The sequence below is a fragment of the Tetrao urogallus genome, assembly GCF_951394365.1.
Source record: "Tetrao urogallus genome assembly, chromosome: 6".
Taxonomy (NCBI): Eukaryota; Metazoa; Chordata; class Aves; order Galliformes; family Phasianidae; genus Tetrao; species Tetrao urogallus.
This window is the reverse complement of record NC_136819.1, coordinates 37,209,097-37,231,281: the sequence shown is the minus strand read 5'-3', so window position 1 is coordinate 37,231,281 and position 22,185 is coordinate 37,209,097. Positions and strand designations below refer to the sequence as shown.

General features: G+C 35.8%; 1 protein-coding gene across 1 annotated transcript in view; it reads right to left on the bottom strand.

Moving 5' to 3' along the window:
* Positions 1-22,185, bottom strand: part of MIPOL1 (mirror-image polydactyly 1) — a gene marked incomplete at both ends in the record, with an annotated part of 172,101 nt that overhangs the window by 124,500 nt on the left and 25,416 nt on the right. The window contains 3 exons of the mRNA XM_079537464.1: positions 74-179; positions 1,731-1,866; positions 3,274-3,510. Coding sequence (XP_079393590.1) covers positions 74-179; positions 1,731-1,866; positions 3,274-3,510 — 479 coding nt within the window. The remainder of the gene's footprint in view (positions 1-73; positions 180-1,730; positions 1,867-3,273; positions 3,511-22,185) is intronic.

Genomic DNA, 22,185 nt, shown 5'->3' with positions numbered 1-22,185 from the left:
AGGCCACGTCATACAGCAACCTCGTGTACTGCTTGAGCTATACAGCCATCTGTTAAACGCTTGCCTACTGTACCTGCAATCTTTTCTGCAATCTTAGCTTCTGTAGCTCTCTCTTGCAGTTCTAAGTCCAGTTTTATTGTCTTCAACTCCTTGTCCTTTTCCAACACCTCATCTTGAAGCTGAATTGAACAAGTGTAACAAAATATTAAATTGCAGTCTTACTCCCAAAATACAAATATTGGTAATCCACAAATTCAATTTATTTTATTTATTTATTTAAAGGACAAATTTATTTAAGATAAATTGTTTTATCTTGCTCTTTGAGAAAAGCAGCAATGTGGATTTGCCATTGTTTTCATTTGGGAATCCCTTCTTACGATAATGGGGACGTCTGTGGTCATTCTCACTAAGGAAGTTCAGTTACGTGGAATATAATGTAGGTGGTAACTGCATGAGTAGCCTATTTCCCATCAAGAGTACTGACATAATTTATATCTGAAGAGCTGCAAATGTATCATTTTCCATGTGCATCACCAGACAGAAAACAGATATTCTTCTACATGCTGAGGTCTTTCTTTTAATTGGGAATTCACTGGCTCTGCTTATGGAGAAATGTCTGAGCTTGTCATTGAACAGTCAGTGACATTCCACATAATAACAGGATGGTTGAGGTTGGCAGGCCCTTTGGGTCCAACTGCTCTATCCCCTGCTCAAGCAGGGAAACCCTTAGCAGGTTGCCCAACACCACATTCAGGCAGTTTTTGGAGATCTCCATGGAAGATATGCTTCACAGCCTCTACGTAGCTTGTGCCAGTGCTCAGCCATCCACACAGTAAAGAAGCATTTCCTGATTAGACAGAATCTCCTGTGTTCCAGTTTGTTCTCACTGCTCTTTGTCCCCTCACTGGGGAACATTTAGTGAAAAGGTTATACATTTTTCTGTTGTTTATGCAGATACAACCATTCCGAATGGTAGAAATAACACAGAGGTACCCAGGTGAGGTTGCTATATGGATCTCATGTACAGTATATGAGTTCCAGATTACGTTCATGAAACATTGGCTTTAGTTTTGCTAATTTTTTGCATTTAAGAACTCAAAAACTTATAATGAAATGCTTGAGCCACCTAAGATTAGGAATGGAGTGTTTAATGAAATAGATCATGTGTACTGCAGAACGTAAGTTTCAGATTTTGAATTGTGCCATAGTGTCATCATTTGAACTACTCTATTATAATAGAGAAGCTACAGTCCTGTCTTTATTATATCAGAAGTACAAAAGAGAAAAGGGGTAGCAAAGGCAAAACATACTCAAATTACATATATAAAATACACTGTCTGCTCTGATAACATGAATAGGATGCCAGTCATCACTACAAAGTCTTCTATTGTAAATAATTCCACACATAATAAATATGTTTTATGTGGAGACTCCAGTCCACAAGCTTTTTCAAGCCAAAGAAAACTTTTCCATTAGCGTCAGTAGGTTTTTTTTATCCATGATGCCGGAACTTACGTCACTGATTAAAAAGGTCAAAGAGCAGGATGAAAGATTTTTTAATTCTGGAAAAGCAGTTGTTAACCAGGCACTAACAATCTAAAATGACTAGAAAATTATTGTTTAGAGTGCTTAAATAAATAACAAAACTAAATTAGGAACAGTTTAAAATTTATGCTTTATGAGACAATTGTAAAATAATGAATTCTGTGATCTGAGAATCTAAATTGTACCTTTTTATTTTTGGCCCTTAGAGTGTCCAGTTCTTTTAAGAGGAATGAAGTTTGTGTCTTTCCACCAAAACCTGTGGGATCTTCCCTTGAAGATATAAATTCAGGGAGTATTTTCCCTCTACTTCCTACGGCACCACTTATAGGAGAAAGAAAAAAAAAAGTTAATGGAAAGAACACTTCACCCTCCCAAAATGTATGCATAAATAAACTAACAAAATTTGTTAACTGTTACAAATGTGTTCAGAAGCAATAACAGAAATGTGTTTCTATTACATCTTAAACCTGTAAGTCTAAAAGAAAACTTCTAAGTATGGAAATAATAAGCAAATATACTACAATGCTAACGCATAAAACTGATGAATAGAAAGTGGCTATAAACAGAAAATGCTTATGAGAAGCAAATATTAATATGGAAAAACAAAGCAGTGAAACATTTGCGGATCAAATTGATGCTCAGATTATAAGAAACCAAATTCTTCAGGATGAACAATTTCACATTTACTGAAATGAGAAGATCTAGAAGATCTAGAAGTTAGTATTGCAGAAAACTACAAAATTATAGGGCTATTCTAATTATTATATTTGATGGCAAGAATTCCAGTTTTAAGATTACTTTATTTAGCCAGAGACAGCGAAAAATGAGAAGAGATTCAATTACGTGCAGGGCCACCAACCTCCAGATCTGATACTAGATGAGGCTGCCCAGGGCTCCATCCAACCTGGTCTTGAATACCTCCAGGGATGGAGGTATTCAACCTCTCTGGGCAGCCTATAGCAGCACCTCACCACTCTCTCTGTAAATAACTTCTCCCTGACATCCAGTCTAAACCCTCCCTCCTTGAGCTTAAAATATGTTATATATATTTTTTCAGTATATACATTACAGTGCATATATTACATCACATATAGGATGTGTGTGTATGCTTCTTAAGATTTCAATATAGGGCCATAGCTTAGTACAAAACTTAAGGACAGAATAGAATCGTCAGATTTGCTCTTCTCTAGATTTCTGTCACAGACCCTGCCTACAAAGTATTACAACTCCTGACCTTTAGTCTTCCGACTTCTCCTAGATTTCACCCTGATTCATTCTTGTTTCCTAGCTTATGCCATCTAATTGCCTAATCAGTCATCATACTTAAGGTACATTTATGGTGTAAAGCCACACATACTACTAGACTTTAGATCACCCTTTCTAAATCTGTACAATACGCGCATTTTAAATTACCTGAAGAGATTACAATTAATTGAAGTACCTACAGTGTGCAGATAAGCCACTGCCATGAACATATTCTTTATAAGTACTGGAGGAGACAGTGTTAAAATGCTGCATTCCAACAGGAAAGGACAGATACGGTTGTCACAGTTACATGTACAAGCTATCAACTAGTACTCAACGTCTAGACAAATCGGTTTTCCTAGTCTAAGTAAAAAGATTTACTGATTCTCAACTTCCCTGACATTATAAAATATTATAGCTACTTTGTTTGCATTATTAATTTTAGAAAAAAAAAAACCAACATATTTTGAGGTATTTCTGTACCTTGATTCTCCAGGACTGGAACTGAACTGAGCACACATATTTGGAGATCTTCCTTGACTGGTTACTAACAAATCTGAAAGTTTCAGCGCTTCATCTTCTGCTTGGATGAAAAAATCCGCTTTTCTGGAGGAATTTGAATTGAAAGGAAATTGAAATTCTGCACAGAAGTCTTCTCCTTTCTGTCCCAGGTTGTGGGTTTCTAATTGGAAACAGATATTAATTTTTAATTTTATTTTTCTATTTGGAGAAAAAGAGCATTTTTTATCACTTAAAAATGGTTTGCTACATTGTTATTTTAGCAAAAGTTTAGTTTTTCAAGCACACCTTCTTCATTCCACAAAGGAATGAGCACTGTGCTGCTTCATGTGCTGACATAGCAGTTACTGTCTACATACCAGACTTTTCTCATGCAGTCCTGAAAAATTCACTACCATTTCCCAATCCTTATTCCCCTTCAATGACTGCTTAAAATGACCTTGCAAACCATCTACCTATCTTTTTGGGAAAAAATTATTCTAGTGAGGCATGATGAATTTCCACTCTAAAGAAGTGAATTTTCACATTTTGAACTACAGTTTCACTTACATTGAGGTCTTTTTCAAATTTTGGTTACAAAAGGAGTATTAACAAGTTGTAATTAGCGACAAACAACTTAAGATCCCACTGGTCACTTCCAGAATGCGTGAACTAGAGGCTCATACAACTAAAGAATCTAGAGAATGCAAACCACAAATTGTGTCAAAGGGAAAAGTCATCTGATTATAAGGTTGAGTATGACAGGCAATTCTCCTAAGCCTGGCTACTAGATATTTTTTTTTTAATGATGTATTTCTGATATCATGGTACTTAAATAAAAGAAGGATCTACATACCAAGAATATTCTTTCATAAAGCAAGAACAAGTTTTAATTATGGAACTATATTAAAAAATGATGAGGAAGACATTAAAAAAAACTGAAAATGGAAAAAAAAAAGTATTTTTCACAAGTAGGGAACACACAGTGAAGCTTTTGCTTATTTAATAAAGTTAGCATTTCCAGTCATTTTGGATAAATTGCACTTTAAATACTCTTTGATCCAACTTATTACTTCCACATCAAAAAAATGAGAACAGATTCATCAAAAATAATAAGAAACTGACATCTACTCTGTCATCTGTCTAATTGACAGATGACAGATGTCTAATTGACAGCACCAAGGTGTCATGCTGCATATAAAACAGAAAAGCACAAATTCCAAGTGAAAAAATACTAAAGCACATCTGTAAAATCAGGTGCAAGAGATTCTTCTTTCTGTGAAGAAGAAAAGGCACAGACAATGGCACAGGTAACATCCTGAGAGCAAAAAGAGAATCTTCTTGTGGATTGGCTGGAGATGGTTTAACAAGTCTCCACAAAAAGCTGTGCATTACCATCATGTAGAGAAGTTTTCATACGTGCAACTCATCTATATTCTCTTTATCTACGAGTTCTCTTGAATCCCCTCTCACCATTCCTCTAAACTGCAACCAGATTTTCATACTAGAGAAACAACAGACAACAGTGCAGCAGAATCCCTGTTTCTAAGTAGTAATAAGCATGAGGGGATCATAACCTGATAAGACACTAATTAAAAAATATAATCTACTACTGCTTCCAGTACTGTGATCAAAATGTATTCCTTGTATCAGATCCTTTTGCAGCTAATGCTATAACTGAACATAGCCACGTAGATTCTGAACAAATGTACACTGTTCACTGGCTCAGCATCCTGTAGGCTTGCGAGCAGATATAAATATTGCAAATTATGCTGTCACACTCTGAAGGAGGGGTGCAATGCTTCAGTTGCCTTAACAATCTTTTCCTTTCTTCTTTGGGCATCAACATTTTCACCAAGGCTGTCATCCCTGTTGCAGGCTGTGCTGGTCTCAGATGGTGAGATTCCCAAAGGCAGATCTTACCAGTAAAGACTGAGGTGAAGACATTGAGTAACATAGTCCTTTCTCACCACAGCCTCTGCTGCATTTGAGCAGTGGGGCAACGTTTCTACACTGTTCCTTTTACACTTTATATATCTGTAGAATCCTTTTTTGCTTCTCTTCTCATCTGTTTTAAGATTAAACTCCAGATGGGCTTTGGTTTTCCAATTCCCATCCCTGTACAAAGAATCTCTCTGCATTCTTCCTGTTCCTGTTTCCACATCTTCTATGCCTTCATTTTATGCCTGAGTTTAGTCAGGAGCAAAAGGCATTTGGCTGCCTTTGCTTGATTTCCTGCTTGTCAGGATAGACCATTTTTTAGTTTGGAGTAGGCAAATCTTGAATACCAGTGAGCTCTCTTTAATATTGCATCACTCCAGGACTGAATCCTATATAATTCTTCCAAACAGATCACAGAGGAGTATCTATTCTCCTGAAACCCAAGGCTGAGGTTCTGCTTCTGTCCTTCACCCTTCTCTCAGGATCCAGAACTCTACCATTTCATAACAACTGCAGCCAATGCTGTCTCCCAGTTTGGTATCTCCAGCCAGTACCTCCTTATTTCTAAGTATTGGATCCAACAAAGCACCCTCCCTTGTTGTCTCAGCAATCACTTTCTTCAGCAGTTGTCAACAAAGGACTCTTCTACACTGTGTCCTGCTGTGTTGGCCTTCCAGCTGATTACCAGAATCACTGAAGTCCCCTATGAGGTCCACGGCCTGCAAACATAAGGCTGCTGCTTCTTATCTGCAGGAGGAGGTAAATATCTGCAGATTAACTCCTGATTAAATTGTGGGCCAAATGGAAGATTGGGATACTTCATGTGTCCTTTCATTAGTATATGAAACCTTATGGAAACAAGAAAAGAATTTAGTCTGGGACTAGGCCTGTTTTGACATTTATTACTGCTAATGTTGCTTTTTTAAGCAATTTATATTTGCTACACACCTTTCATCCAGATTCAATTCCCTCATGTGCATGGGTAAGACTGAGCACCATACAGCAAACCTGCAAGTGGCATTCCTGGAAATACTAGATGAAAAACAGAGGAACTATCTTTCCCCCTGTTGGCACTGTAAAAGAGAACAAGACAGCAGCCTTCTCCACTCAGAATCAGAAGGACTCTGCTCAATGGCATTAAGGTTAGAAGTTTTTTCACTTGTTTCAATAAAGCCTCAATTGTTTTGTTATTTTCTTTTGTCAACTTGCTAAATTTGTCATTAGAATGCTTTGAGGAAGGCATTTTGAACACAGATCAATAAGGGCAATGAATTTTTTATTTCTAAAAACACTTCTACATTTAGTCTGTGACACTGCTCCCCACCCCAAGTAATTTAGGCCTTGGTATAAGGTAGAGTCTTGTCTTCCCTTTAAACCAAGCAGCAACGTTAATCAATGCACTTCAGTGCTTTTCTTCATGCCTCCTGCAAATTGCATTATGCACTAATTACCAATGCTGCAGAGACACACTGGGGAGTAAGTAGCATTTGCAATAATCAGGCTGCACAAAGAACATCAGAGAAAGCATACAACAGCCTTGAAATCTTCATGAAAAATGGTGTAGTTTTCATTAAGTGGTATCACCGCCACTGATTCTGGTTCTTTAGTACACTAAACAACACATTTTCCATATAGAATAGAACAAGCTCAGTAACTCAGATTAATATTTCACTATAGGGAGAAGCAGAATAGCTGATCTTCTGTTTTATGTATTTATCTTGAATGAATAGCTTATTCACATTAAGGGAAAGAAAGGCAAATGTTAGGAAGAAGAAATATAAAGACACTAGAAATAAAGCTGGGAATTGATTATAAGGGAAGTAGGAAGAAGATAATGTCATCACAGCTTGAAATAGTAAAGGTAGAACAGAATTCAATGTTGGTAAGCTAGAAATGGTTAAAAAATCAAAGTAAAAATATTAAACCTAAAGCAATTGGAAGGCAGCCGCAATTTCTCAGAGCTTTTTCTCAGAAAGAGGGGACCGGAAGTGACAGAAGTGAAAGAGCATCAGAGAGTCCTTTAATATGGAAACTCATAATACAGAAAGATGCAAGTGCACAGAAGGCAGAGTTTTGCCTTCAAGGCCAAGGAGGCAGCAGCCTCTTTTATGCACAGCTGGTGAGATGCATTCACCATTCCACCATCCAACAAAGCTGGATCCTCTTCTGTCTGCAATTTTTAGCACCCCCCTATCCAAACTGCTCTGATCACCTCTGAGATTTGCAGGGGGATCTCTGAGGAGCCACAACAAAAGGAAAAAACAGCAGCAACAACAACAAACCTAGAACATGCACACAGCACTGTAGAATCTATGCTAGGCTACAATCCACCCTGCAGAGGATGATGGGGACATCAGAAGTCCCAAACCAGCTTCAAATGTAACAATAGCTATTCAGAGATTTCAAGTACTTTAAGTCAGTCTGTAGCACAGATAAAGCATGTTCTTGTCTGCCTGCAAAAGACTGCATGAATGAACCCGTAAAGGAATGGGACTAAGAGAACAGAAAAAGAAGTAAAATAGGGAAGGAAAAGAACAACCATATGCATTTCGGGGAAAAAAAATGCAGAACAAAACATGTTGCTGTACTTGAAGAGCTGACTACAACCTTAACGACTAAATCCCTCCAAAATCCACTTGTTAACAAACTAATAAGGACACATGTACTCCTTTTTCCCCGCCTCTCTCCTGGGGCATGGGTCTGTGGGTCCCCCCACACCATTAGTCATGGAACCAGGCCAAATCGGCCTGTAAAGTACTGACAGTTTGACACAGTTTCCCATAGTATTCTCATGGAGAAGTTGGCAGCCCATAGCTTGGGCAGATATGCTCTCCGCTGGGTAAAGAACTGGCTGGATGGCTGGCCCCAGAGTGTGGTGGTCACACCCAGCTGCTGACCAGCCATGAGTGGCATTCCCCAGGGGTTGATACTGGGACCTGTCCTATTCAGTATTTTTACTGATGACAGGATTGAGTGCACCTTCAGTAAGCTTTCAGATGACACCAAGCTGGGAGAAAGTGTCGATCTGCCAGGGTAGGAATTCCCTACAGAGGGATCTGGACAGGCTGGATAGCTGGGCTGAGGTCAGTGGGATGAAGTTCAACAAGTCCAAGTGCCAAGCCTTGCACTTTGGCCACAACAAACCCAGAGAGCCCTACAGAATTAGGGCAGAGTGGCTGGAAGACCATGTAGAGAAACAGATCTGGGGTACTGATTGATGCTCAATTGAACATGAGCAAGCAATGTGCAAGCAAGAAGGCCATCGTGGCATCCTATTTCAGAAATAGTGTTGCCAATAGGAGCAAAGATCATCCTCTATGCTTGGCACTGGTGAGGCCACACCTCAAGTACTGTGTACAGTTTTGGGACCCTCACTACAAGAAAGGGTGCTCAGAAAAGTCAACAAAGCTGGTGAGGCATTTGGACCACAAGCCTTATGAGGAGTGACCAAGGAACCTGGAACTGTTTAGTCTTGAGGAGGCTCAGGAGAGACTTTATTGCTCTCTACAACTACCTGAAAGGAGGTTGTGGTGAGGTGGGAATCGGCCTCTTCTCCCACATAGCTAGCGACAGGACTAGAGGGAACAGCCTTAGGTTGCACCAGGGAAGATTCAGGTTGTACATTAGGAAATAATTATCCAAGAGAGTGGGTAGGCACTGGAACAGGCAGCCCAAGGAGGTGGTGGAGTCACTGTCCCTGGAAGTGTTTAAGAAACTTTTAGATGTTGTACTGAGGGACATGGTTTAGTAGGAAATACTGGTGATAGGTGAATGGTTGGACTGGATGATCCTAGAGGTCTTTTCCAACCTTAGTGATTCTATGAACGTTCTATGAGCATTCTATGATTCCAACTTTCCCAGCTCTGGTAGTTAAGTTAGTACTATGCCTGAATATTCATTCATGAGCTGAAAATGACGACTGATTCTTTCTGACAAAGACAAATGTTCATTCACGTTAACCACTGCAACTTCTACCAACAGAATGCTTGTGAAAGGCTCAGATAACTTAACAATTCACCTCATACTGAATGTCTAAGAGGCATAAATCCTGAAAATGAGTGGGAAACGCAAAAGTAAAGGATTTTATAGGTATAGATATGCAAGAAAAGAAATTGAGGCTGGTAGAAGAAATCTGATCCTATTGCTTGGCATAAGCAGAAAAAATAAGAGTTGGGTTAGGATTTGTGCACTTTCAGAGCGTCTGTCCTTTCCTTTTTAATTTCTATTGGAGTTAACACAGACACAGCATGTATAATTAACATGCATATCTCAAAGAGCATTGTATTATTTTTAACTTTCTCTCAAAATTTTACTTTTTCCAAATTCCCAAGAAAAGATACAGTTCTTGTTTTCAAGAAGAAGGTAATTCATGTTTCTGGAAAACCATTACAAAAGCTCCATACATAAAGTTTAAAATCAAGATACATTTTCTTGAAGAAAAAAAAAAAAAACCAACAAAAAAAACCCCCAAAAAGCCATAACTAAAACAAACAAGTGCAGCTTTACTCACCTTTGGGTTTATTACAAATATACTTAAGATATAGTTACTTTGTCCCCTTCAGTATCACATAGTTCACTGACAACCAGTAACTTTCAATTACAAATAAATCACTGATATTTTATGGCACACTTCCTACCGTTCAAAGAAAACTGGACAACATTTAAGACAGTTGTTCAGTAGGACTCAAAGATCTCACTAAATCACTTGGGCAGCAAGACTGAATGGCAGTCACAGGAAACCTGATAACATCAAGGCTGAGCTCTGAATATTTTTATAATATAAATCTAATTCATTTTAATTTCTCAGTGCTCTGCATAGCCAAAAATATCACACAAAGAAGTGCCAAGGCATTGGTGCTTATAAAGAGGAAATATTCACAAAGATGCATTGTATGTTCAGTGTCCCAACAATCATCAAGTGAAAAGGATGAGGCAACTCTTACTGAGATAGACTATGTGATCTTACTGTAAGAAACAACTGACAGAGGTTCATTTCAAATAAATCTTAAAAGGAACGTTTTCTCAAGATATTTTAGAAAGGATACGTAAGTACCATGATAGAAATTTTAGTATGAGCAAGACTAAAGAATAAAAAAGTCATGGTGGAAATAAAACTGCAGAAGTTTGTGTTTTATCATGAAGCCTCACTGGTGGCCCTTGCTCCATTCTCCTTGGAGAAATGGAATTCTTTTCTTTCCATCAGAGAGGCCTAATGCAACTTGAATAACTGCAAAAAACAACTAACTTCAAATGAATTCCAAGAAAAATATATCATTTTTATCTATTAATGATAACGTTTACAGAACCAAAAGATTAAGAGGAATTTCAAATAATCTTTCACATTCCTTTATGATGATAAATACACATCATACACATAATGTGTACGTACACATAATACACATGACCAACTATAGTATTTCTACGTTAGAAGACATGCTGACATGCTGTGTACACATATAGAAACTTCATGTAAACTTCTTGTAATTTCAGTAGAAGGCAGAAGAAATGAAACCACTTTTCTTTTTTACATTGGCTACAGTTTTAATACAGAAAATGTGAATAATTAAAACTGTCAGTTAATCTTTTTAGAATTCAGATTAATAAAACAGTAAAACTCTAATGAATGATCATTAGCTATGGTTTGTACTTATTGAGTCCCAAATCCCAATCAAATATATCAATGTATTCTTATCAGAATTTTACTGAAAAAGTTCTCTGCAAATGAAGTAAAAATAACTTAAGCTGTATTTGGAATTAAAGCTTGCTGTATATCTCATAACATAAATACACACAAAAAAAAAAGAGGCTTGAAAATATCTTTTTGGCAGCTAGAATACAGACAAAAGTCAGAAGTTTAATGATTCATTTTTAATTCCTTAAAGGAATCTGAAGAGAACACTGAATTCATTCTGTGATGGCAACTTAAGCAGGGGGTGACACCTGTGTTACTTTGAGCGCTTCTTTATTCACCTGCACTTGCATGGAACACTGGCAACACCCTTCATAAAAAAATAAATTCAGAAGGAGATTAAGAACAGTTGGAGTTATTCTGGCAAAGGCTATTTTTACAATTCTCTGAAGACTGATTATTTTCGTAATGATGTTTCCCTTGTCTGTCTCTCATCAAGTCGTTCGCTCTCCTATTTTGCATCTAAGCAGCAGTTGAAGAAAGAACCATTAGAAAAGGTAGAAAAATGCTTCCAAGTGTTTAAAATAAGTGACCAACCATTATTTCGGTAGTCACCGCCGTTAAATAGTGATGCATTTATTAATGTGCAAATATCACACATTTCCTTTGGCATTCCACTCTCTGTTTGCAATTCATTAACACACAGTTATTTTAAAATATTAGTCTCTGAGAAGACACCAGATTTTCACTGGATTGGTCTCATACTTGAAAAAAGTGTTTTTATACTCTGAATGCATCAAAACAGCAGAATCTTTAAACAGATACTAAGTGGGATTCACAGCAACACAATGTTAGTTCTAATGGACGGATGATTGTGTTTGGTCTTTTGAAACTTCGAAGTATAGGTAAGTCTTGATCACACAAATTAATAAATCCTAAAGCTGGAGTTAACAATAACTATTACACCCAAATTCTGCAGCTTAGCCCAGCCAATTTTTCAAAAGGTCAGGTTGTGAACTGGAGAAGATCAGGGAGGTCCACCGCATAGCTTTGTTGCCAGGCATCTCTCGTCTGGATTGTTGCAGGCATTTATTAGTATTCGTCAGCAGACTCAACAAAGCAAACAAGAAATTCAAGCACGAATAATAAAATGAAATGCTGCTATATAACCCTTTGTCATTCAGCAAATACGGGACTTTTTAGCTACATTGTTCCTAAACCTGGGTTACTACTTTAATTTTTCTCCACAGTGCTGACTGAATGAGTATGCATGTGTGTTAAATGCAGAGCTCCCTTAACAACTGCAGGACTGCCATTTAATCTGTTGGTAGATGGACCATTTCCTGTGGGAACTCTAGCTATGATTTCCAGATCCACCAAATAAATCTCAGATTAAGATTCCAAATGAAACCTGCCTTTGGCAGATAAAAAATGTCAAGATGGATATAAACAGTAAAATTATAAATTATCTAGGTGTTGCACGATGACTTGATGTGCGTTTTTTGTTTACACTTTCCCCGATATCACAACTATACAAGGCATTCATCAAATGTCACACTTTCATAATATTGGAGGCATCATTAAAACTGTTTGGCTAAGGACCTTGAAGTGTTTAAGCAGTAGCTCAAAAGTATATTTGTGCAAAGTAGAAGAATAAATTTACATATCAGCAGCAGCTCATAAGGGATGGGTAAATATTCTGTTTATCTCTCATTGTAATTCAGGTTAGTTTAAATACAGGGTTTCAGGATATCATTACAGCCTATATGGAGTTATTACATAATTTCCAAACATAGTGTGTGCTAGAGTTTTACTAAGCATGCTGTGTTTATATTTTCTAAAACAGCTGAAAACAAAGTAAACTCTTCTATCCCATTTTTCTTTTGCTATTGTGATTCCAGACAATTGCTTTTCACATATAGCCTCTTTCATTATCTAAATCTTAATGATCCAGAACTCCCTTTTATCTAGGCAGGGTCATGTTTCCTGATGCCCATTAATTATAGTGGAAATTCTCTTATCCAAACGTACTCAACCTCCCCTACCACAAACAAACAACTAAGGCTTTGCTGAATTTCGTGTTCCAAGCTACGTCCCAGAAAACTACAGACTTACAATTATTAAAAAAAATAATAATACTGTAACTTTAAACGTCCAACATAAGAGAAATGTACTGTGTGAAGTGACAGGAAGACACCTCATCCACATACCCTGATACATGCATACCTCTACTAAAAACACACATGGACTCTCAGAAGTGAATCTCCAACGCACTCTGGAGATCCAGGGCATGCTTATTTATTAAATAAAATCCTTTGTTACACCTTCATGCTGAACTTAAATGTCATTCTAGTTAATAAAGTACTAGCAGCAAAAGTTTCTAAAGAAGAAAATAACCAAATTTCTGCATTTTTGCCAAGTCTTCTAAAGGTCCTCCTGATGCACCACATAACAATCACTGTGAAATAACTGCTGCTCCTTCCTGAAGCACATTTCAAGACATTCTGAAGTCAGCTGCACTCAAATATTAAACACTAAGGAGATTCAAAGTGCAATACTTCAAGGTGTGCCCTCTCCCCATCTGTAGTGCTTGCAGGACTTGGTGCAGACTGGGCACTTCGTATTTTCAGTTTTTTAACAAAATCACATCACAACACTTGAATGAGTCAGGCAGATACTGAAAACTTATTTGTGCTTCTTATGACAAGTCTTTTTCCACTCAGCCTGTACAAATGTGCTATATTTAAGAATATACTAGAAATATATAAGAAAAGAATGGGGTAGGAAAAGGAAATATGAGAATTTATATGTATGAAAGAGGAATTATATTTATAGGAAAGATTAGATAGCAGCAGATCTTTACATCCTATACTCTGCAGAGAAACCTGCCACCATTCTTACCACTTGAAAATGGGCAGCTAGCATGCAGCGAGCCTGAGGCTGAAAGCACAACACCCATGCAAGACACAAATTGAATCACATGTTGAAGAGAATACTGTCTCTGTGTGTATAATGTGGATTCCTCTGCATAAATACACATGCAGCCTTCAGGTCTTCCTCCTTTTCCAGATAAGCAGCATTCCTTATTGCTAAAAACAGGGAAGGAAAGGAAGAACAAACTCACAATATCTCATCTTGAGGCATGTGAAAGAAGAAACAGACTTGAATATGACAACTGTTTATTCTGCTTCTACTGCAGCCTTGGAAGAAAAACTTCAGATTTACTCTATCCTGCAGTTGTAACTGATGTATTCTGGAGAAAGAGGAAGCAACTCTTCTACCACCAATTGCTTTCTGACTTAGCTAGATCATCAGACAAAAAAAAATGAGTAAAATCTTTACAACATCTCAGTACTTTTAAAGCTTCCTTTACCCCTTCATCTTGGTGGGTGGGTGTTAAAGTCACACAACAGTAATTCCAGACAAATTCTTGTAAATATTACAACCCCCCTCCCCTCCCCCCCCCCCCCAAAAAAAAAATTAAATAACTGCACAGCTTGAAAAATTAGCTTTTCTTAATGACAGTTTACAAATAAATGGTGAGGGGCAGAAGTTTCATTTCTAGGAAATTAGTGAAAAAAGATTATACATTTTACTCAGCCTATGCATATGACTGCCACTGCCTCAATTACCATGAACACAAAAGTAATGGCTGATGATGAAGAGCATTTATAGATGGCAGTAAATAAATGCACAAAATATTCTAGTGAGTATTTATTCCCTGAAATATTATTCATTATGCAGCAAAAGAATGCAGAAGTATTTTTCTAAGCAATACAGACACACACACGTCATGACCATGACAATACAAGGAAAGCTATGGCCAGATTTTTAACAGAAAACACCACGCACTCCTGCAACACAAATGAATGCACAAATACACAATGCAGTGAAAACTACTGTCTACAAATAAGCTTGTGGCATGCACTTGTGTCTAAGCAGTTCTATATACAGATAATTTGGTCATTAGGTTTGCATAGCTGTTCTCCTCTCTCCTGGATGAAGCAAAACTAGAAAGCAACAGCTCACCACCTAATCCAACACTTTTCAGACTTCCTTGCACCATCTGATTCTGCAATCCCATTCCAATCTACATTGTCTTTCATACTGGAATCTCCTCTGAACTATAGTTTCCAGGCAGGCAATTTTAAAGTATTTTTATGAGTCATGCAAACATTCTCTTGCAGGACAACAAGCTATAGTGAAAGCGTCCATATTTATCATAACTTAGAACTGACAACAAATTCTTAAGGGTGAAACTGGTTCATTGACACATATTTCTGTAGATGCTTTAAGTAGCGACTTAGAAATGTGCATTATTCCCCTGCTTGAAAAATGTAACATCTATCTTTTAAAAGAAGTCAACCACTTTCCCATTAAAAACAAACATCTTATGAATTTTAACTAATAATTACACAATGTATTTTATTCTAGATCAGCAAAATCGTAAAGTTGCTGTCAAAACAGACCAAACAGTATTCTGTATTCTAAAAATTCACCCTAATTTCTGCCTTGTCCTTAAAAAACATGTTCACTCAGAAATATGACCCAAGTAAAACACTACAGCAGTGAAAAACAAGTACACCTTCACTCATTCAAATCCGTACATGGCATGAGTCAAATGAAACACAATTTCCAATATTTCAACACTTACTGCTTCACTATCATTATAACTCTTTTGTAAAATTGACATATCAGGTCATGAATATATATCTAAGGACAGAAAGAATACTTTTATATTTTCACATTATTAATGTTTCTGCATGTTTTTTCATGCATGTAAACCCTGAAGAAGTAACAATGCAATCCAAGTGCAGAGTGCATCTACAGTCCTACAACATGAAGTGATGCAGCTATTTACTAATATAATTTATATATAATTTTATTATTATAATTTATTTTTATAATAAACGATGATCCTAGGCTTTATAGTTTCTATTCTGAATATTTTTCCTTTCGAAATTACAGAATCTTTACTGGCCTGCTGCCAACATCCCTAATACATTCCCTCAAGTATTGTTAGAAAAGTCACTGAGTCCTATGGTAATAAACAGTACATTCAATGAGATACAAACTCAAAATAATAAAATCTTGGGCTTACTGATCCAAACAATCCAGAATGCTAAAAACAAATTATCTACTTTCAAACACTTCAGATATATTAAACATCGACTTTATTTTTCAAATATTTTATAACACCTATTAACAGGCTACATATTAACCCACATAGCCACCACAAACCTACCACTTCTCAGTACCTAGCATTTAAAAAAGATAACTCTCATTGCTTAACTGCATTTTCATCAAGCCAGCTAAATTTAACCTCAATTTATTCAGTATGTTATTAAAAATGAATACTATTAGTTTTTTTCTAAAAAGAGCTTTTGAACTTGCGAGTAGGAACAGCCAGCTACAGTACAGCACCCACTGCAAAAAGGAAAGATATCACAGATAAAGAAAGTAGAATACAGAAAAGTACACAATTCAACTTTAGACATTTAAACAGAAAACTTGAAGTTGCTCTAGTTTTTTTTAAACTTCCCTAAGAGTACAAACAAAGACATTATGTGATGATTGATAAAAAAAAAAAAAAAGAGAGAGATAAGAGGGTATTAATTTTTCTTTCCAGTTTTTCTGTGACCATATGAATAATTCTATTAGATTCACTAATAGGTAAGTGGTAGCTTAGAAGAAATAGCTTTCTTAACAGCACAAAATGTTAATTTAAGTCATCAGAAAAATAATGCATATGAAACTCAGCAAATATCCAGTTTTTAAAGTATCTGAGAGCTGCAGAACAGCATTTCTTGCAAATGGATAGAAAACATTTCACAGAGAATCAGTTTATAGTATTCACTTGCAGCCTACTCTGGAAAAGTTAACCTTTTGAACCATTCTTAGGGTATGCTGACCCCTAAAGGTCTAATAATACTAAATCTGACTAAGCCATAATACACTGAAAGCATAAATTCTCAGAATACATTCTCCATTAAGTTAACAGACCATGACTATTGCTTTTTTCAGTGCATTTGATCCTAGAACGTTTTTAAGTTATCTCAATAATAGCCCGAAATATCATGATTAAATTGGGTCTACAAGTAGTTTGTCATACACAATATAGAAAGGAATTCTTGTAAATACTAAGAAATGTATAATCTCCAAGAAGAAGTGTTTCTACTCTCTTCCAAACATCAGACTCTCCTTATGGAAACACTCGTCACTTACTGTGGCTTCTGAAAGAAAACACAATAAAATTCCAAAAAAGAAATACACAAAGTACTATCTGTCTCCCATACAGGAGGCATCTTTGATGTAACACACCTGCTCCATATTTTTTCAATCTACATAAAGCCACCTCCTGGAAAAAATCCACCCTCCTATGATGTACTGAATGTCTCCTTCCTGTGTGTATGCTTTCTTCAGTCTTTTTATGTTGTTATCTAGATACAGGTCACTTTCTGACACTTCTGCAAAGTCAGTCATGTAGCATCCTCTCAAACTCAGCCTTTGTAAAACTTTCTCTCACAAAGCATAGAAAAAATATCTGAGAGCAACACCGTGGTCATCCAAATACAAAAATATCCTTCTGTCCTGATGAAATTTAAAACTCTATGAACCACGGAAGTGGTGAAGTTCCTTCCAAACAAACAAACCAAAGCCCTCTCAACCTCATTACTGCCTATATGTGGTTGAGGTAGTAGTAAGAAATTACTAAATATTAGTAGATGTCTTAACTGTACTTTAGCCAGGTGTGAATAGACAAGAAAGTTAGAGATAGCCTTCATGTTCGTTGTTTACTTCCCCACATTTCTAGTAAGTACAACATACAGGCTAAGAATTAAAATTATACTTCTCAGAATTTTAATAAAGTAGTTTCATAACTCATGAAGTAAAGTTAAGTTGATAAACGACATTTGTTACTTTGCATGTACATATACAGAAGTCTGGGAAGAATCGTATTTGTAGTTGCTCTCCTATTAACCCAAACACTTTTAAGAGGCGGTGTATTTTTTTCTTTCCTTTTTTTCTTTACTTCCAAAGTCAGCTATGTATCGGCAAGAACAAATACATTCCAGTCACTGCCTAGCACTGGTAAAACACCTGAGGTTCCTTATTAATATCTTAGAAGTCCTTACCTTCAGACAAGTTCTCCATTTGTTCTTCTCAAGCTGTTTGATCTGGCACTAGCTCCAGTTTTTCCTCCAACATTTCAGAGCTAAAATAAAGCAAACAATAGATAAATAAACTTGAAACAATACATTATAACACACCTATACTTTGCTTTCATTTGACATAAAATTTAAAGACAAATGATTTTAGGATATTTATAATAGCACAATAAAGTCCACGTACTCTAAAAGTGAGAATTTATTTTTCTCGGTAAAATATTTTTTTTTCTTCACGTATCTATTTTTTTCTATTAATTTGCTTTAGCTTTCCACTGTATGCAATGCCTTCATGGCAAAATTTATGTTTGTCTTCTTGTTCTAGAGTCTGGTCTTGGAAGGACATGCTACTGAGCAACAGCACAAACCACACTTGAGGCAATGAGATTTTGGCACTTATTACAGATGGCAGAACGTGCTTCAATTCTTTCACCTGTTTGAATTTCCTGGATAAAACAGAGGTGAAGTAGTCCTTGACTACTGCACCTCTGAATTTGCAGACTTTTTAAAACAGCTAAATAATTTAACCCATCCTACTATGGGTTACATGTTGCTTCAGACCATACAGTTAATAATATCATTGCAAAAGATAATCCCTATCATTCAAAAATAAGCCCTTCAATATAAAGTTAGACTTACTATGTAACATTTTTATGTTAAAATATATGTTCTCTTATAGGATAAAAATCAAATTATATTACATATTTCATGAAAATATAAATTAGTAAATTAGTAATCTTATTAATATAGTAACAATTTTATTATTTGCTCAAGCATCTCCTTTAGAATGTATTATACAAAGAATAATTTTTCATCTTTTACTGCATCATTATGTTTATTTTGTATGTCTTCTCATGAATTTTTTTCTTAAATTTATTACAAGATAGAACACATTACTTGAAGAAGCAGTGACTCAATCATGAAAATACAATTGTCATTGTGATGATAAGTGTAATAATTAAAACAACAACAATAAAATTAAGAAAATATTTGAAAATTCAAGTGAGTTTCACCAGGACATAAATTTTTTTTACAAATACTGCAGAAGGAGAAAGTGGGTTATTTTTTTTTTTTTTTTTTTTTTTTTAGATTATACACAAAATAGATGTTTTCATTTTATCTTTCAGATAATTTAAAAAAGTATAATACTCCTGCAAACACTTATGATTCAAGACTAACACGTACTCTAGAAATACATATCTAGCTCATATTGCGTCTATTTATAATTAATAACAAATAAGAACGTGTTGATTTGATGTGCTTAGGTCCTAACCAAAAAAAAAAAAGACTTCACTCTAAATTGCAGAACTCCAAGCTCCTTACAGAAGTTCCTCAAATGAAGCTGTACACTTCTTTTTCAATTCTGTATAACTGTGTTGATTTGGAGTTGTCAATCTTTTCCTAAGTTCCTCATTTACTTTTGGATTAGCTTAAAATTTAGAAGGTTATTAATATCAAGCAGTAGGTTTCTGTCAATGAAGCCATTTCCTGACATATTGCACAAAAAGGTTCATAATAATTGCAGTATTTTAATAAGATAGTCATATAGCAAGACATGAAGAAAATACGGTATTTAATAACCTCTGGAGTATTTTAAAACATGTCTTAGGGCCTTAATGTGCCTAGTAATATACTATTTAAAACCATAATTTTATCCCTCCACAATATACAGTCATTCTTCCTCGCCATTTACCCAGCTAATGAATGCCAGCAATTAGTAAAATGTAATCCCATTGCACAATCATTTTAATGCTTTTAGCACTCAGAAAAGTAAACACCAAATTAATACTGCTCAAGCCATATCAGATCCTAGTTGGAAGCAAGCAATTATAGTTCAGCTCCTCAGGTGTAATTAAATGATTGGAATGATTTAGTTCCATAAATGCAAGTTAATTCATAAGCAAGCAACAAATATACTGGGAGTAATTACAAGAAACATTGACAGTCTGAGCAGGGCATGTTCTTTCAAGGACCTGATGTAGGAAAATGCTGCCCTCTCCTGGAAATTATGGATATGAAATGCATATTAGAGAAAGAAGTCAGAAGTCTTTAAGATATTCAGTCTTCAATAGCAGAAATATGTTCTGCTAACTAATAGGAATGAATTGTTTTTAAGTCAGAGAGAATAAAAATATTTTTGATACCATACTAATGTAACCTTTTGATTAAAGAGAAACAAAGACCTTTTGCCACTCCCTATGGTTCTCAGTATAATTTCCCTACTATTAGAAAGAAATTGATGTTAAATATAAGAACAGACTTTCAGTACACAAAGTAAACTGGTTGTTCTGAATACAGACACTCCAACGCGTATCTAACTTATACACAACACTCAAGTATCATTCAAGATAAAGCTTTATAAAGCGTATTTCAAAAGGTCAGGTATCTTTAGAACCCAAACTTACAAAACATTATTGAATCCTAGAATTATGCGAGTTGGAAGGGATGGATGCTTAAAGGCCATCTAGTCCAAATCCCTGCAATGAACAGGGACACAAACAGCTCAATGAGGATGCTCAGAGCCTCTTCCAGCCTGAGCTTGAATGTCTCCAGGGACGGGGCTTCCACCTCTGGGCAACTTGTTCCACTGCCTATCATAAAAATACCTTTTACCTTATGTCCAGTCTAAATCTCCCCTCATTTAGTTTGAAATCATTTCTCCCTGTCCTATCTCAACAGACCGCACTGAAGAGTCTGTCCCCTTGTATCCCATAGTGAGTGCCCTGTTAGATTGTGAAAGGCTGCTCCCCGGTCTCTCTCAGCGGAGTCTTTTATTATTCAGTGTTAACCTTCAAGCCAACAACAATCAGCAGCTGGCTACAACTGCGAAGGTTTTCTCAGCAAAAATCGTCATCATTAATTAAAATAAATAAAATACACTTATTTTCAGGCTTTTCTTCACTTTCATTTGAATACAATGTTACTGATCTATCTAATAATAAAAAGAAATTAAAGGTGGAGATTACAGTAAAGTATATCACTGTACCCAAACAAAATGGAAAATACAAAAAGGAACTGTAACCCCAAATCTAGAGTTAACTACTAACTTCCTTCAGTTCAACCTCTGTTAGTTAAGACAACTCCTTCATCAAGCAAAGAAACCTAAGGTACTTATCTGTTGAATATGAAAGGCACTGATCAAGTAAAATTCACTCTAAATAATTAAGTACAAAACTATTTACATATATGAATATAAATTAACCAATATCTTCCCACTCAATAGAAGAAATCCTAGATCTATCTAATTTGTCCCCTACAGAAATAACAAATGCTTTTCCAGCACAGCACACAGCAGTACGTGAGAAAAATCATACACGGCGGTCAGAATCCATTTTCCACAAACACAAATGAAAAAAAAGTAAAAAAGCTTTTTTCAAAAAGGTACAATCAATTCTGTACCTACTGGTACAGTACCAGTACCAGTAGCACTTCAGCATCAAAATATGCCTTTGTTTCACATCTTTGTGTATTTCAAAAGAAACCAAAGCTGAACACAAATATCATCACTGCTACTATATCTACGGTGGAAATGAAATAAATCAGTTTAAGAAGCCATATTATTAAAAGTTTAAAATGTACAGCACATTTGCTTTGCCCTTTTGTGTCACAGTCCTATTTTTCTATTCAAATCTTGTACACTGTAAGTTAATTGCTTTTGGAAACTACTTATTATTCATGTAAAAATTAATGTGCCAATGTGTTTAAATCCTTTTAAATGACCATTCATGCATCTTTCTTCTTTAAGTGCCAATGAAATCTGTCAAAGATATCAATGCAAGATGGTCTTAGAGAAAGTTCTAATAAAGATTTTTTCTGCTAACATAAGATTTTCATTTTCGTCAACTTTACTTAAATTCCATTAATTTTTTAAGCTGCTTTTAATAAATTCACAAGTAAAAAATTTTAGACTCCATAGTCCGTCATTTGTGTTCCAGCTGACTTTATGAATATTAATAGCAGTGTTATCCTGATTAAATAGGCTTCATATAAAATCCCTGTGAATCCTATAGCTCAGACATCTCATTTTTCCAACTCTTTATGAATTTGGATTCAGACATTAAAGTGGAAAAAAACTTAAAAACCAGATTCAGTAGTACATTTGTGTACCCTTAGGCAAAAAAACCCCAACCCTTATGTTCTAATGAGTCAAATAATTAGAAT